The 14,910-nt window shown below is 42.9% G+C and overlaps 1 protein-coding gene across 4 annotated transcripts; it reads right to left on the bottom strand.

The window, feature by feature from the left end:
* Window positions 1-1,674: 1,674 nt before the first annotated feature.
* On the bottom strand, window positions 1,675-14,709 carry esr2a (estrogen receptor 2a). 4 transcript variants are annotated; one of them, XM_047021118.1, is made up of 11 exons: window positions 14,441-14,523; window positions 9,788-9,871; window positions 9,260-9,674; window positions 8,582-8,748; window positions 7,793-7,909; window positions 5,994-6,296; window positions 4,362-4,500; window positions 4,001-4,134; window positions 3,507-3,690; window positions 2,944-3,204; window positions 1,675-2,300 (listed from the first exon to the last, which is right to left on the bottom strand). In XM_047021118.1, the coding sequence occupies exons 3-11, from the start codon at window positions 9,667-9,669 to the stop codon at window positions 2,261-2,263; spliced, it is 1,755 nt and encodes a 584-aa protein (XP_046877074.1). In that variant the 5' UTR covers window positions 9,670-9,674; window positions 9,788-9,871; window positions 14,441-14,523; the 3' UTR covers window positions 1,675-2,260. The 4 variants fall into 4 exon arrangements, with proteins under 4 accessions (XP_046877074.1, XP_046877076.1, XP_046877075.1 ...); XM_047021120.1 differs by lacking the exon at window positions 9,788-9,871 and having other exon boundaries at window positions 9,260-9,469; window positions 14,441-14,709; XM_047021119.1 differs by lacking the exon at window positions 9,788-9,871 and having other exon boundaries at window positions 14,441-14,527.
* Between the last annotated feature and the right edge of the window lie 201 nt (window positions 14,710-14,910).

Genomic DNA, 14,910 nt, shown 5'->3' with positions numbered 1-14,910 from the left:
CTTGAGGGGTCGGTCAGAAGCAACATTTACAGAACGTGAGCAGCGGCGTAACAAGGACTTGGCGGGCCCGAGTGCAGATCTCACCAACGGGCCCCTTACCGACCTATCGTCAGGCGAAATTATTGAGTTTTCAGTTTAGCGATGCGCAAGGAAATTTAGGCTACTCATGATGTACAATTAAGGGTAACGACTGCTCCTTCTATGTGAAGATAGATTACGGTTTTCAAAAGTGAACGGCTCTGACTCGCGAGTCTCTGGCTCTAGATTATGCTTGCTACAACACGGAATGAGTATAATGGAACAGTCAGTCATGAGCCGACGTATCTGCGACATTTGAAATAGAGCACAGAGATGAGAAGAAAATCTGATCATTTACCAAGGCTTATCCGACGTTATGAATGACGTTTCGATCTGTCATGTGTGCTATCTGGGTACTAGTAAAAAAAACTGTCACTTCGATGGTGAATATTTGATTTTATGTTCGTTAAATATGCTAGTTTACATTTAGTCTATCTAGCTTCAGCTATTTTCCGACTACATCCTGCACATAGTTTACTATATCTAACCTGGCCGCTGCCTGGTAGCCTAGGCCTATATGTGCATTTTTATGACGTTTAATAGCCATGTCAACTGCATACACCAGACAGTAAACGTTATGTAATTATTAGCCTACCCTGGTGGCTGAGTTTCACACTCATTGCTGTTGCCGAGCTGGGGGTCAGACGTAGCGTCCTCTTCAACACGCTTCGCCACAATCCAAATGAGGATAGTTTTGACAGCTTTGCCCCACTTACAAATTGCTCTTTTCGTTCCTGCCGCTTTCTGGAGCCACTTTTATGTTAAAGGGCATGGCATGGGGTAGCCTAATTCGCTTCAAAACGCTAATGCAACACAACTGTAGTATCCCAACAACAACTGTCTGTGGTATTCCAACAACTGGATGGGAACAATCGTGTGTGGGTGGGCGGGAATCTTTGACAACAATATTACCCAGACATCCTTGCTATTTTTCGAGGGCAATATTACTTAATAAAAACGACATTTGTTTCATTCAGCAAAAGGCAAATGAGGAAAAATTAATTATTTGCTGTTGTTAACACTGACTGTTTTTAAAATGTTTATTGGGCAGGTGATAGCTCATAATTCTGAATAACTGACACCATAATTGAGAAATGTTTGCGAATTGATAACACTGGATCATATGGGATCTTCAACTTACGGTTTTACAGCGGTGCAAGGGGCCGGTCAGATTGCCTCAAGGGGCCCGGTCAAGTTGTCTCAATTTAACGGTGAGATCGAGGACGGGCCCCCTTTCGCCACGGGCCCTAGTGCAGCTGCACTCCTTGCACTCCCTATAGTTACGCCACTGAACGTGAGTGTGTCATTGTATAAAAACCAAGAATACGTGTTGGTATTCTTGCTCATCCAGGGTTGAATATTTACTTGAGATGGGACTTTCCAAGATCAATATACAACTTGCACCATGTGAGAGAATGTGAGGACTGGCTTTGTATGGTTTGTGTTTTGTCAGTTTCAGAGGAAAACCTTCTATGGAAGAAGATCTTATTCCTTCTTACACCAATACAGAGACCTAGATACATATTTAGCTAGAAAATTGTACTGAAACTACTTGTGCAAAATGTAGTTGTCTAAAAAAGGCAAAGACAAGAAAAGGACAGTACAGGCAAAGGAATATATATTTAATGCAGACCTTTTTTCTTAATTTGATCTTGCCCTTGGAATACACATGAAATACCGTACCAATTTGTATAATACAATAGGAGTGCAATTTTTTAGGGGGGGATAGTCAGTCAAAGCTACGTATTCACCTACAAGCACATACAATATAGAAAATAGGGTAAACTCTTTTTTTCTGCTTACAATCTACACAGACCAAAAAAAGGAGATGGCTTGCAGTGGCTTGAAAGTGCCTTTTCTTCACAGGACACCTTTGTTGTCTTGCGAATAACAAAGGACAGACTTAGAAACAAGGAGTCATTCTTTCTTAATTCTTTCTTTGTTGTATTTAATTGTGAGGACAAGGTCCAAACATACATGATGAGATGAAGCCATTGGGATGCAACCTCAAACCCCTTAAAGAGCCTGAAAGTTGTCCATGTTTGCTCATTGTTCCTGCGTCTTGACTCGTTTGTCTGGAAAGTTCCCAAACTCAAATTCACATTCTAAAAGTATTCAGAAGTAGGTAGTCATTGACAAGCATGACTTTACATAATCCACCGTCGTACAGTTCCTCTGCACCTCAGTCAGCTTCAGTGTGGTAGGGATCCCCCTTGAACCAACTAAAACAAGGAAAGACAAGCAAGTGTGACGCTTATCGCCAATATGCCATCATGTCATCCAAACACTAAAACGTTCTACCCTGTGGTTGCAGATACACTTGATTTTACTGTAAATAATCTAGCTTTGTGCCCACGTCCACCCACTCTCAAAATTCTTCTTGAACTCAAGTTCTCTCTCCCATTATCTATCTCCTCCACGTCAAGCTCTGTCAGCAATCAGATACGCAGCGTTCTCATCTGTTTTCTTATTTCATCTCATCTTTTTCATGGCACTAAACAATGACTAAATGCCTCGTCATTCTGTCTCTGGTATCCTGTAAAACTGCCAGATTTATGAAGTTACTCTTTCATGGGAAACCAAACCCCAGCAGGCGTTTAGCCTAAAGCCAAACTGGCAACGCTGTTTACGACTTGGTTACACTGTTTATGACATTGGTTTACTATGCAAAAACACAGAATCCAGTGAGGATTAAGTGGGTAAAGGACTTTTTAAGGGAAAATATGTCAAGACACAAAAGCAACATGTCAATCTGCAATCCTCTTAAATCGCATGCTCATTCTATCCTCTACAGATAGTATGTGGGAGAAAAAAAATGTCTTTAGAGGTATTTGGCGATAATCAAAAAAAGGACGTTAACAAAACCTGTCTATCTTTCGCTCGGAATCCTCTGGTTCCTGGGGGTCATCACTGCTGCTGCTGGAGGTCAGAGTCTGGGTAGCACAGGTGCCGGGGTTGTGAAGCTGTGAGGGTAAGCTCACTCGGTGGCAGGGGCCCGGCTGGGGGACATAGTGGGGCAGCCGGGAGCTGTGCATGATGTGGGCATCCAGCATCTCCAGGAGCAGGTCATACAGGGGCACCACGTTCTTCATCTTCATGCTGTGGAGGTGGTCCATGCCTTTGTTACTGCGGGGACAGAGATCAGTAGAAACGTTGAGTCGAAAAGGGAGATCGTGAACACGGAGGGAGTTGTGAAAACAAGTGTGCCTGTTTCATTGGATACGTTCCAGACAATAGCCATGCCAGCATAGCATTGCCAACTGCAGAAGAAAAACCAACCGACCAAAACATAGCCATCAGTGGAATAGAATCGTGTGGTTTCACCTTTAGTGGTTTAGTCATGGGGTCCTTTTCACGGTGTTCAAAGAGTGATATTGAATAACGGGAGTGCAGTGCACACTCGGTCTCGACGGTGGCGCGTGTCATACCTGACATGGCGGATGTGTGACAGCAGCATGAGCAGGTGAGCCAGGCGGGTGGACTGCTGCTGGAAATTGATCCCCCTTCTGGCGATGGCCCACACCAGAGAGTCTGTCACAGAGTCCAGCAAGCACAAGAGCTTGGCACGACTGTTCAGCTCGTCGCCTCCGTCAGAAGAGCTGAGGCACATATCTGCCAGCACACACGAGTACACAACACACGCACACACCTGAGTCTCCATTTAAACCAAACATTCGCTAAATACGAAACTGGGTACATACTGGAACTTCTTGAAAAAGGGATCTTAACCCGAAGCCAACCTTCGACGGATGCCACAAACAGATAAGGATATGACAAACAAATATCAAACGCTAAAATGTGATATTTAACATGAGCATTCCCCAATTTTTTTCTTGTTTTTTTAATCTTCTGATTAATAAACGCTACAAACAAGTATGCACAAACTCACTGGGGCACCCAGAAGGAACACTCATGAACTTACTGGAGTTGAGAAGGATCATGGCTTTGAGGCAGACGTACTCCTCCTTCTGCAACTGCAGCTCTCGGAACCTGGAGGTGGCAGCCAGCAGCATGTCGAAGATTTCCACGAAGCCCTGAACACAGCTCCCCTCCTCTCTGCCCAGAGAAAACACACACACAGACAAGCACAAAATATAAGCACCCTCATGTCAACACTTAGCATCCCAGTTTGTCATGCAGGTATTACTAAAGGATCTGGAGAATGCACAGAACAAGCACATACATTCGATTGATGATGGATAAAGACGTGTGATCGATGTATTTATTACAAAAAGACCTGAACTGAAACCGTCTTGTCCAGCCCTGGTGGGGCCGTGAGGTACCTGGTCAGGATGAGGTCGGGGGAGAAGATGAGCTTCCCAGGGTGGTCCACAGACCTCCACATGAGGCCCAGCATCAGCACCTCCAGCCAGCAACACTCCAGCAGGTGCACCTGGTCAAACAGACCCAGCTCCACAAACCCTAGAGAACAGACACATGGCGCTCTGTCCATTAAACCTAGCCGTTCCTCATGCTTCCTTTGCACTGTCAGTGTAAAGTATACTTTGAGTGCACAGAGGGTAGAGTTGATGGTGATTCAGACAAATATTGATATATGCAAGTGAGTAAAGTCAGGTTGTCTTTGTTGTGTCTTGAGAGTCTAAAGCTGCCAGATGAAGGGAACATGACAGGAAGTAGGTGCTCCCTGACAGTAGGTACAGTTTAACATGTATCGGACTGCTTACTGTAAAAGGCAGAAGAATAATGTTTAATTTCGTCTTTGTTTTCAACTTTTCATTAAATACTGAGCTGTCCCTGGTGTATCTTGAAAAATAATTAACAGTAGTTACAGGACCAAGTCAATGCTACTGAGTTCAGATTTGCCCATCTTAAACGTGTGTAAAGGCCATAATGAAATAATAGTTTAATGGGATTATTGCTGACTAATGTTGGAGAGTCCGCGATGCATTTGTGACATAGCTTGTCATAATTCTGATGTGCTGCTTATATCAATGAAAACCCCTTTGCTAAGAGCATACATGTATTTGTCCCTTAAACAAACTATTTAGTCTTATAGTAATACCATCATTAAAGTGCTTAAGTGATTATGAATCCCTTTTTTAAAAAGCAGATCTTAAATGTGTATAATGTGTGGATAATTTTGACACATTTTCTTCAAGAAGAAAATTATATTAAATTTTACCCCCCAGAACACCTCTGGCTATGGGTCACAAACTTCCAATATGCTTAATTAAACACAGACAATGTGTCTGAGTCTTGCAGTCGAATTTATACAGAACTGTTCAGTTTAACACTAATATCTCCTGACATTAAAAGACCATGTAGCACCGTTTGGTAGCTCTGTCCTCAAGGCATCAGAGTTGGTTTGATAAATTGAGTTGATGTTGGGTTGAATTGATTTAGTTGGTGGATTGAAGAGTGAAATTGTTTGGAAATGTTGTGGAGTCATTAACCTAGCCATTTGGCAGTGGCTCGGTGGTAGTTAAACTGAATTCAGAATTGTTTTGAGTATCATACTTTGTCTTGCATTGGCATACTAGAAAGTAGACATTTGTAAATAAGAAACGAACAGTAATTTCAACAAGCCCTTAAACTGAGCAATTCCACAAGGTCAGTTTTATCCAATACTTTCCTTGTTGCATCATGGCAGGCTTAACTTTGTTTGTGGTCATTGGCTTGTGCTAGGACCACAGCTGGGCATAAAAATAGAAAAAACTTGCTGGACTGAGCACATTTTTAACACCCAGGCTGTGATGGTCAATTGGTTCACCAGAGATGATTACGCATGGTCATCATGATGCTTACTAAACAGAGAAAAGACTTCATCTGTGTCTGGGAAATGTTTCATGCATATTTAGAAGAAGAAATTTAAGGATGCGAATAATATGCCCAAGCACATACACAAGTACACACACACACATACACAAGTACACACCGGCCTGACCAACACTGACCTGGGATCTTCTTGGCCCAGCTGATCATATGGACCAGCTCCTTGTCGGCTAGGTTGGTGAGTGACATCATCACACTGGCCTCCGTCAGTGGCTTATTCATGTCTCTCAGTAGGTAAATCTCTGGTGGCTCCGCCTCCATGATCAGCCCAATCAGCTGCTCAGGTGTGAGTGTGGAGCGGTGGAGCTCGGTCTCACCCACCTCATGTAAGCCCCGCCTAGATCCGTTGGCCCCACCCCGTGAGGTGAAGCGCACCACCCTCCTTGGCTGGGCTCCTCTGTAGCTGCCGCGGTCACGCCTCATACCTGAACAGGAGACTGCTTTACTCACACTTCCTATCACACGACTGAACAGGACACTGCTTTACTCACACTTCCAATCACACGACTGGACAGGACACTGCTTTACTCACACTTCCAATCACACGACTGAACAGGACACTGCTTTACTCACATTTCCAATCACACGACTGAACAGGACACTGCTTTACTCACACTTCCAATCACACAACTGAACAGGACACTGCTCTACTCACACTTCCAATCACACGACTGAACAGGACACTGCTTTACTCACACTTCCAATCACACAACTGAACAGGACACTGCTTTACTCACACTTCCAATCACACAATATGACAATGCTACGTTCTAGAATCTAGACCCTTCCCACTAATTTGACGTTCCAGTAAGAATTGTTTTCTTGACAGGCTTATAGCGTGGCTTCTGATCACATGCTAACCTCTTTTGTCTAACCATTTGTCTACGTTTTCCAATTATACAGCTATAATTGGTGTGAGGTCACGGTGGTCGAGGGAACAGCTCACTAGGTTTAGCTCTGTGGTTAGAGTCTGAGAGGTCACAGGTTCAAATGCCCCTGGACACGTTATGTGTATGCTTTAAAAGTCCATTATGTATTATAGTTATGGGTACATATACCAGTTCCCCCACATGTATCTGCACTTGGCTTGCATTCATGTAAAACATGGGTTATTACAATGTGTCACAGGTTTTCCTCAAATGAATTGCTTGGTCCTATTAAATGTTCTCTAGTGTACATCTAAATAATTGTGAAGAACCTTTTGAGTGAGTGTATGTAATTATACAAAGATTAGATTTTGATTTAGCCAGGCACAAAAAGATAAGAGGGTCTACTTGATTGAGATCTCAGACATGCACCTGGAACATGACATGAGAAGAGGAAACTACTGGCAAAACTACAGTTGCAAATATGCATGACCCCTTAACAATCATGATCAAACAAACATTACAAGTGTGGAAAGATGATTAGAATATCTGCAATCCACTCAATAATAGTGTATTTTCCTTTCAAGGACTTCCAGCCATTCTTTTACACTGTGTCCTGTATGGTATGTATCAAGCTATTTATCATGTTACTATATCAGTATAGCATGCTATTCATTTCCATAGTTTCTATCGAGATATTCCAAGTTCATGGGTATTGTGACCTAGCCAGCCATGTGAGCAAAGAACAGAAGCTCTGAGAGGGGAGGAAGAGGAGAGGAAGAGGAGAGGAAGAGGAGAGGAAGAGGGGAGGAAGAGGAGAGGAAGAGGAGAGGAAGAGGGAAGGAAGAGGGGAGGAAGAGGAGAGGAAGAGGAGAGGAAGAGGAGAGGAAGAGGGGAGGAAAAGGGGAGGAAGAGGAGAGGTGAGGAGAGGAAGAGGAGAGGAAGAGGAGAGGAAGAGGAGAGGAAGAGGGGAGGAAGAGGAGAGGAAGAGGAGAGGAAGAGGGGAGGAAGAGGAGAGGAAGAGGAGAGGAAGAGGAGAGGAAGAGGAGACGTACCACACTTCGTCATGCCGACTTCATAGCACTTGCGAAGACGGCAGGCCTGGCAGCTCTTGCGACGATTCTTATCGATAGTGCATTGGTTGGTGGCCGGGCAAATGTAGTCATTGTGTCCTAAAATGGGTGGATGGATAGACAGACAGAGGTTAAAGGTGAAACAGAAAATAGACATAAGATTGATGGAGTGGGTGAAGAGGGAGTGGAGGTAGTGGTAAATTAAAGATACTAGAAAGATAAAAGAGATTTAGGTCTGATATACTACATGACAACATACTTACTGGAAGCATTTTTATCTCTGAGAGATAGATAATCCAGTTATGCAATCAGATACATGTTGTCAAAACATTGGACTGCTACTATATACATATACAGTATTACTCTTAGAAGGGAGTGGCAAAGACAAAGTTCAAGTTCTACAAACAAAATGGAAGTGTGCCAACACAATAAAAGGGAAGTTAATGGATTGCTTGACTAGAATGGGAAGGTGTCTTCATTAGAGATTGAATAGATTCATTAGAGAATCATCATACAACAGTTTGTTCTTGTTAGTCGCTGGTGTGTGGGAAAAAAAGTTTGTGTTGCTTGGCAACAGCCCAGTCCCAGTCCAGGGGCGGAACTATTTTATGTTGGCGGAGCCAAATCAATGACAAAGTTGGAGGCCCTTAATGACATACCTAGCTGTACTAACACAACAGGGCAAAATCAGCTGAATATACCAGTCTTAGCTTGCCAACTATTGAGACTAGTGTGTGTAAATGCATTCACTGGACTGTGTGAGCACCTTACCTTGGATGCTCCTTTTGAAGAAGGCTTTGCAGCCCTCGCAGGACCACACCCCGTAGTGGTAGCCTGAAGCGTAGTCGTGACACACAGCACAGTAGTGCAGGTCGCTTTTACCTCGCAGGGAAGTGACCGAGTCGTCCATGTCCTGTGTGTGCTTCCTCACAGTCTTACTGGCTCACACACACACACACACACACACACACACACACACACACACACACACACACACACACACACACAGGATACAGTTATGCCCAGGAGTGGAATAGAACCATTGTAGTTAGCACAACAACTACAGACAGTGAGGAGGAACTCATAATGCAGCTCGTGTGAACTGTACATGATCATTCCATTTTTGGCTGTGGATACTTTTAATTATATAATAAATCAGGACATCAAAGTTAAAAACACTTTGTCGACATCTACATAATTTACATTTACATGTATGCATTTAGCAGACGCTTTTATCCAAAGCAACTTCCAAAAGAGAGCTAAGTGCATAGGTCACTGATCATAACAACGAGATAGCGCCAAACATTGCGGGTAGCCAAAACATGAAGCATACACTGCGAAAAACGAAATAAGTCACTAATTATTAGTGTCATTCGTGTATTGCGTCGCGACAGTTTTTTGCTTGCGTGTTGGTAAAGCTGTTTAGATAACTGGGGCACTGTTTCCTACCTGCTCTCAGACAAGGTGTAATCCTGAGGCGACAGCTCTGACCACTGGCTGTGGCTGGGCTGGGTGTGTTCGGTGCAGGACTGTGGCCGGTGCAGAGCCAGCGGGGGCCCTACATGACTGTGGCTGGGCCAGAACAGGGAGGGGCTGAGAGACTGGCGAACCGAGGGGCAGTCAGGGAGCACAGGAGTGGCGTAGCCCAGCAAGGTGGAGCTATAGAAAGGCAGGGAGGGGAACTCGTGTCTGATATCGGCATAAGGGGAGGGGATGCAGATGGGGCGGCCAGCTTCGATGGTCAGGGCCGGAGGGGAAGAGCTAAAGATGGGGGAGCGGACTCGACCGCCCATCCTACTGGGGATCACTTCCTGTAGTTGCAGAAGGGGCGTGTCTCGGTCTGGGGGGGGGACAGCCATTGCGACTGCAGGGCAAAAGGAGCCAAGAGGTCTTAATCACATTATACACAAGACTGAAGGACCAAGAGTATGGCCAGAGTTGAAGAAACTAGTGACTGGTTTGAAGTCAGTTTTGTACTTTTTAATTAAGTTCAAGTCAGGCTTTTGTGAGAGGATGCATTGATCTTAGACTTGTGTCTGGACTTGTTGCTGGCTGTGGGAGCTGTAGGTACAGACAAAAACAGTCGTCAGTATATGTTGTGGCTCTGTCCTAGAGGCAAGCCCAGTTGGTGGAATGACATCAGTGGATGTGGATCAAGAAAATGACTCATGAGATGGATCATTTGTAGGACTGCCATTCGTAAAACTGGTCCAGTATTTTTGTGACGAATCCCAGTGTGTACTCAAAGTTGCACTCAATGTTGACCCCAGACTCTGACATCATCACCAGACACAATAACAGCTTGACTGATATTACACAGGAATACTACTGTGGGATATAGATAGAAAATGATTGTGTAAATAATCTCATGAAGATGCATCCCAAACTTTTCAGAGACAGAACTGAATGTATTGATATATACATCACCATTTATTGATTCGGGCACGAATTGCAGGGACTTTTTCTCTATTCACACACCATTACCTTTCCCAAATTTTGTTTGGTTACACCAAATATAAAATGGGTGACTTATGTCATTAGTTTACACAAATTACTCCGTCTGACATAGACAGGGGGTGAGAGTAATAATCTGACTGGAAAAAAATATTTTTTTATTACCTAGTATATCATATAGAGGTATTTGAGAGGCTACTATCCAATTGATTGCATCAGTCAAAGTTAGGGGTTCCAGGCATCATCTTAAATCTCTGCCACGAGGACTTTGTTGGACAGCCAGCTTCTGAATCAGGTGTAGTTTTCTCTACAACACTGCAGCAATACACAAGCACTCTTATTAAGTTCTGGTTTAAGTGTAAAGCCTTATGCTTCACTCTCCGTTTGACATCTTTTTACCGACTGTGCGGGTTGCCAATCTGAGCTCCAATAATTCACTCCTGCACAGTGGCCTATCAGTACGTAGCACAAACATTTGGAACACGCCCACCTCATGGGACACGTCCGTAAAACTCCACTAGTTTAATGTTGTGTACTCACTACAGCTTACTTGCTGTCTGCCAAGGATGGCTACGCTAAAAAATGTGTGTTGTGTACTGATAGGCTACTAAGCAGAAGCTGTGAAACATCTGCGAGTCATAAATCCCATCCATCAAGATGATCCTAGCAGGTTTAGCAAATTACGTCAACGCTTTAAGTCTGTGGAGGGTCTTATTATTGGAAAATAAATCTTAACATAAAACATTTAATGATGTTCAAACTAGCTGCTGCAGTATCCTATGTTATCCACTGCTCCTCCTCTGATGTGGTAGTGTCACAGCTGTGCCAAATATAAAGCTTGGCGGAATGCTTAATATTTTAATGGATATGGATGAAATGTACAATTGTATTCCGTGAAAGTGCCTACCAAACCATAACTATGGAGGCAGTGGTAAAATGGGGGTTTATTTTCCCCTATACAACAATGCAGTTAACTACATAGCAGTAATATTTCAAGAAGTTACATGGTATGACAGTGTAGCAACATAGCTAACATGTAAGCATAATGGGACAAGCATCGAGAGCAAAGTACAACTAAAACTGTCACCGTTGCTTCGGCATGCCGCTGCACAACTTAAAGCTACCGTAAATCCTATCTTGAATCTGCAATGCTCACAGTCTGTGGAGGTTTGGAAAGGTCTGGTATTGTATAGCCCGCGTAATAGTACAGAAAAACAGTACAGAGGCTAAGTTAATTATTACTGAGGACCAGCCAGTGGTCTGCCTGCAAATAGCCCACATGTTCACCTTTTACCTACTACCCTCTTGTTTTTAGACACAGTACAAGGTTCTGATGTATCAGCGATGCACGAGCTGGGGAAAAAGTAAGTATCATAACACTGACATTGTTATTGCACACCACAGTGCTAACAGCCAATCACATCTGCTAAAGGGATCAAATTTAAATGTACTGTAATGTCCTGATTAATCTTTGTACTTCTGTAGTAGAGAAAAAAACGGACTTGAGTCACCACCTTAACAGATAATAGAGGGGAGGGGACTAATAAAGTCCAGAAACTATCTAAAGATAAGGGTTGGAGGGGGAGTGTTGGGACCAGTCTTGGCTTACCCATGTTGGCACACCTTCTTTCACAGCAAACGTGAGGAGTGGGGATAGCCTGCCCTCGTCAGAGTGAAGCTGGTGTTGTCTCACAGGTGGTAAACAGGCGGCTACATGTCTTAGTGTGTAGTCTAGCCATCTTTCTTGAACATTGAGAACTTCTGTGTCATAAACATTTACATTTAACATTATGGGGTTTGTGTTGAGTGACTGTGATAAGAGATAATAGTTTTGCAAACAACTTTTAAATCAGGATAGTTTTTCCAGTGCATGTTTTTGTCAAGAACACTTGATTTAGTATTTATGGGTTCATTTTGACTCTTACTTGAAGTTAGTGTATCTGACCTTGGCATCTCTCATAAAACTAACTGATCCATAAGATACAATGCTTAGGACTTTCAACATCCTTCATTATTTTCGAAAGCTAAAAACAGATGATGGGGGAGTCTTGTGTGTTTCCTTTGAAGCTTTGACCTTGCTTTAAAATCTGCCTCCCTTCAAATCTGTCTGTTCTGTAAGCAGCTGGCTGATCACCGTGAGAGAGAACTCCCCTCCCATCCTGCAGGGTAAAGATACATTCCCTGTTCCGACTGACTCCCTAAACCCTCACCTAGAAAACTTCTGGAGATGTTGTTGGACATTCACTACGGTGGCAGGGCTTGTTACAAGAGGAGCTGCGGTATGGGGTCATTAGCAGCAGACCAGAAAAAGAACAACATGTACATTCAGTAAATCGACCACGTACGCACAAACGCACAGCTGTCCCACCGAATACTCACAACATCATCTCCAAACCTTGGCCCACTGCCTTCCTATCTAACTAAACCTTCACCAAGTCATAAGAGAGCAGTCACCGGCTGCTAGCCAGAAGGCACCTTCCAAACAAAGGCCCAAGGACGCGGCTCCTTTCCATCTTCGTGTCTCACTGCCTCCCTGAGGTCAGGCGGAAAAGGAAAAGGCAGAAACCGGTCTGTTTTGGCACCAGAGAGGGAAACCATGCCCTGGTTTACACAGGGGGAGAGGGAATGTGGAAGTGGGAGAAGGAGATTGATTGTTTATCGGCAAGAAACTGTGAAAAAAGGTGCCTTTTCTTGTACAATGTTGTCACTTGGGGGTGGGTCTTCCAACACACATTGACAAACATCAGGGGCTATATTTTGGAAACACAGAGGCAATGGGGTACAATGCCATTGACAAGTGATGTCCAAAAAAAATTTGCAGGCATTATTTACCTGAAAATTGGTAGGACTGTTTTCATCAAATAGCTGGAATCATTGAATGAAGGTGCATCATTCTCATGCCAATAGAGATTTTACTAAATAAACAGGCCAATTTTAGGTCAAAGGATGAAAAGGAAAGATGTATATACTACATGTCTTTGCTTGTGCCGAGAAGAAAATGTGTTCAACGTAATTACAATGACTTAATCTCCACAAAAAACCTTCCTTCCTCAATCTTCCCTTCTTACCATTGGTATAGGTTTGTATTCTTAATACATAGAACCTCACACACTATACTAACATTTCCATAACTGCTCCTTCCATGCGTCAAACTTTGTGGACTTTACGCATACTTGCAAACCCACCTGAAGTTGCATGAAAAATATTAATAGACAGGTTAAGAGCCCTCGCGAAATAGAGCCGCAGGTCTACAAATATCAGATGATCATACATGTTGTAGTGAATGACTTATGATCCGACCTTTACAATAACATGACTGCCAAAATTATCAGTTAAGAAAATATTATTATTGTTATTTTGAAACAAGACTGAATGAACAGTGGCCTTATAATAAAAACCTGTCTGAGATTTAAAATGAATTATTTCTAAATTTACCAAATCTCAGTTTAAAATACAATGAATTTAACAGTTTCATGTTGCTAACTCTGCTGGAGTAAAATTGTATCCATAAGAGTTTATCCTTCTGTATCATCTTTCATGGGCTTTCAGAAAAAACTGCTCTTTAAACATAAATATGCATTGTATGTGTATCTGTACTTGCCAGAAGCTTGTGCAATAATGGAGGACAACTCGTTTGCATCTTAACTCCAGGTGATATGGCTTTTGTTCCAACCACACACAACTCATCGGGAGATGATGTCTCAAGAGTTTACCAATAAGTAACTTTATTAATTATCAATACGGGTTAAGCTAAAGGCTATCTCAAACGAGTTATGATGAGTATTTACGGAACACGCCCTGAATAACAAATTATCATCGTTTAAAGATACGTGCTATTATTAGGTTGGCCTACTTCTGAAATCATCATGTCCCAATCACCATATGTTCTCCAAACGACATACGTCAACGAATAAGCTCAAGCCAACTTCATTTATGTTATTTTACAGTGTACGTTTATCGTAAATCTTACAAGTCAATTTGAAGAGAAGCAACAAGTGCACCTGATATTCTAAATCGTTTACTAACTATATGAGGACAAGAAAAACGGGAGAGAAATTCGTCTTCTAATGCTTGCAATACTGGGTTCATGTAAGGTCACATGAGCTATACATGTAGATTGCTTAGGAAAACGACTTGATAAAAAGGATAATTCATACTTTGAAGGCTTTAACTTACCTCTGCTGGGTGATGGAGGCTAAATAGACAGCAGACAGAGCGAGGAAAGTTCCATCAGTTTGAAAACGATCATTACTCATATGTTGCCATGAGAAGTCTTTTTCTTTTGCCAATGCAGCAATGCAGTTTGGACCCGGGCGTAATAATGACAGAATCCTGAACTGGTATGAGAGTTTGATTGCTGCCTGATCCGTCTGATAGCCTGTATTGGCCAGGTTCTCATTTTTTCCCTCTCCTTTTTTCTCTGCGTACCAGTAAGTGAATGGAAAATCTCTTCGTAGACAGTTTACGACCTCACTGACTAACCACACCCACTTTCGCGCACTCTTTATCTCTCTCTCTCTCTAGTCTTTCTCTCTTCCACCAAATTGACTTGGCAAGTGTTTCAGGTTTTGCAAATAAGTCTTTCATAACAACTGATCAGTGAGGGCAAAATTATGCAAATAGTTCCCACCTAGCCAATAAAGTCG

This window comes from Hypomesus transpacificus, chromosome 6, assembly GCF_021917145.1.
Source record: "Hypomesus transpacificus isolate Combined female chromosome 6, fHypTra1, whole genome shotgun sequence".
Lineage (NCBI taxonomy): Eukaryota > Metazoa > Chordata > Actinopteri > Osmeriformes > Osmeridae > Hypomesus > Hypomesus transpacificus.
The sequence above is the reverse complement of the archived record's forward strand: the minus strand, read 5'-3'. Positions and strand labels throughout refer to the sequence as shown.

Excerpts from the sequence above, each read along its gene's own strand:
- esr2a (XM_047021119.1), bottom strand. The coding sequence starts at position 9,669 with ATGGCTGTCCCCCCCCCAGACCGAGACACGCCCCTTCTGCAACTACAG. Across the intron at positions 8,749-9,259 it reads TACACCTTGTCTGAGAGCAG|TAAGACTGTGAGGAAGCACA; the intron begins GTAGGAAACAGT and ends TGTGTGAGCCAG. Across the intron at positions 2,301-2,943 it reads TCCGAGCGAAAGATAGACAG|TTGGTTCAAGGGGGATCCCT; the intron begins GTTTTGTTAACG and ends TCCTTGTTTTAG.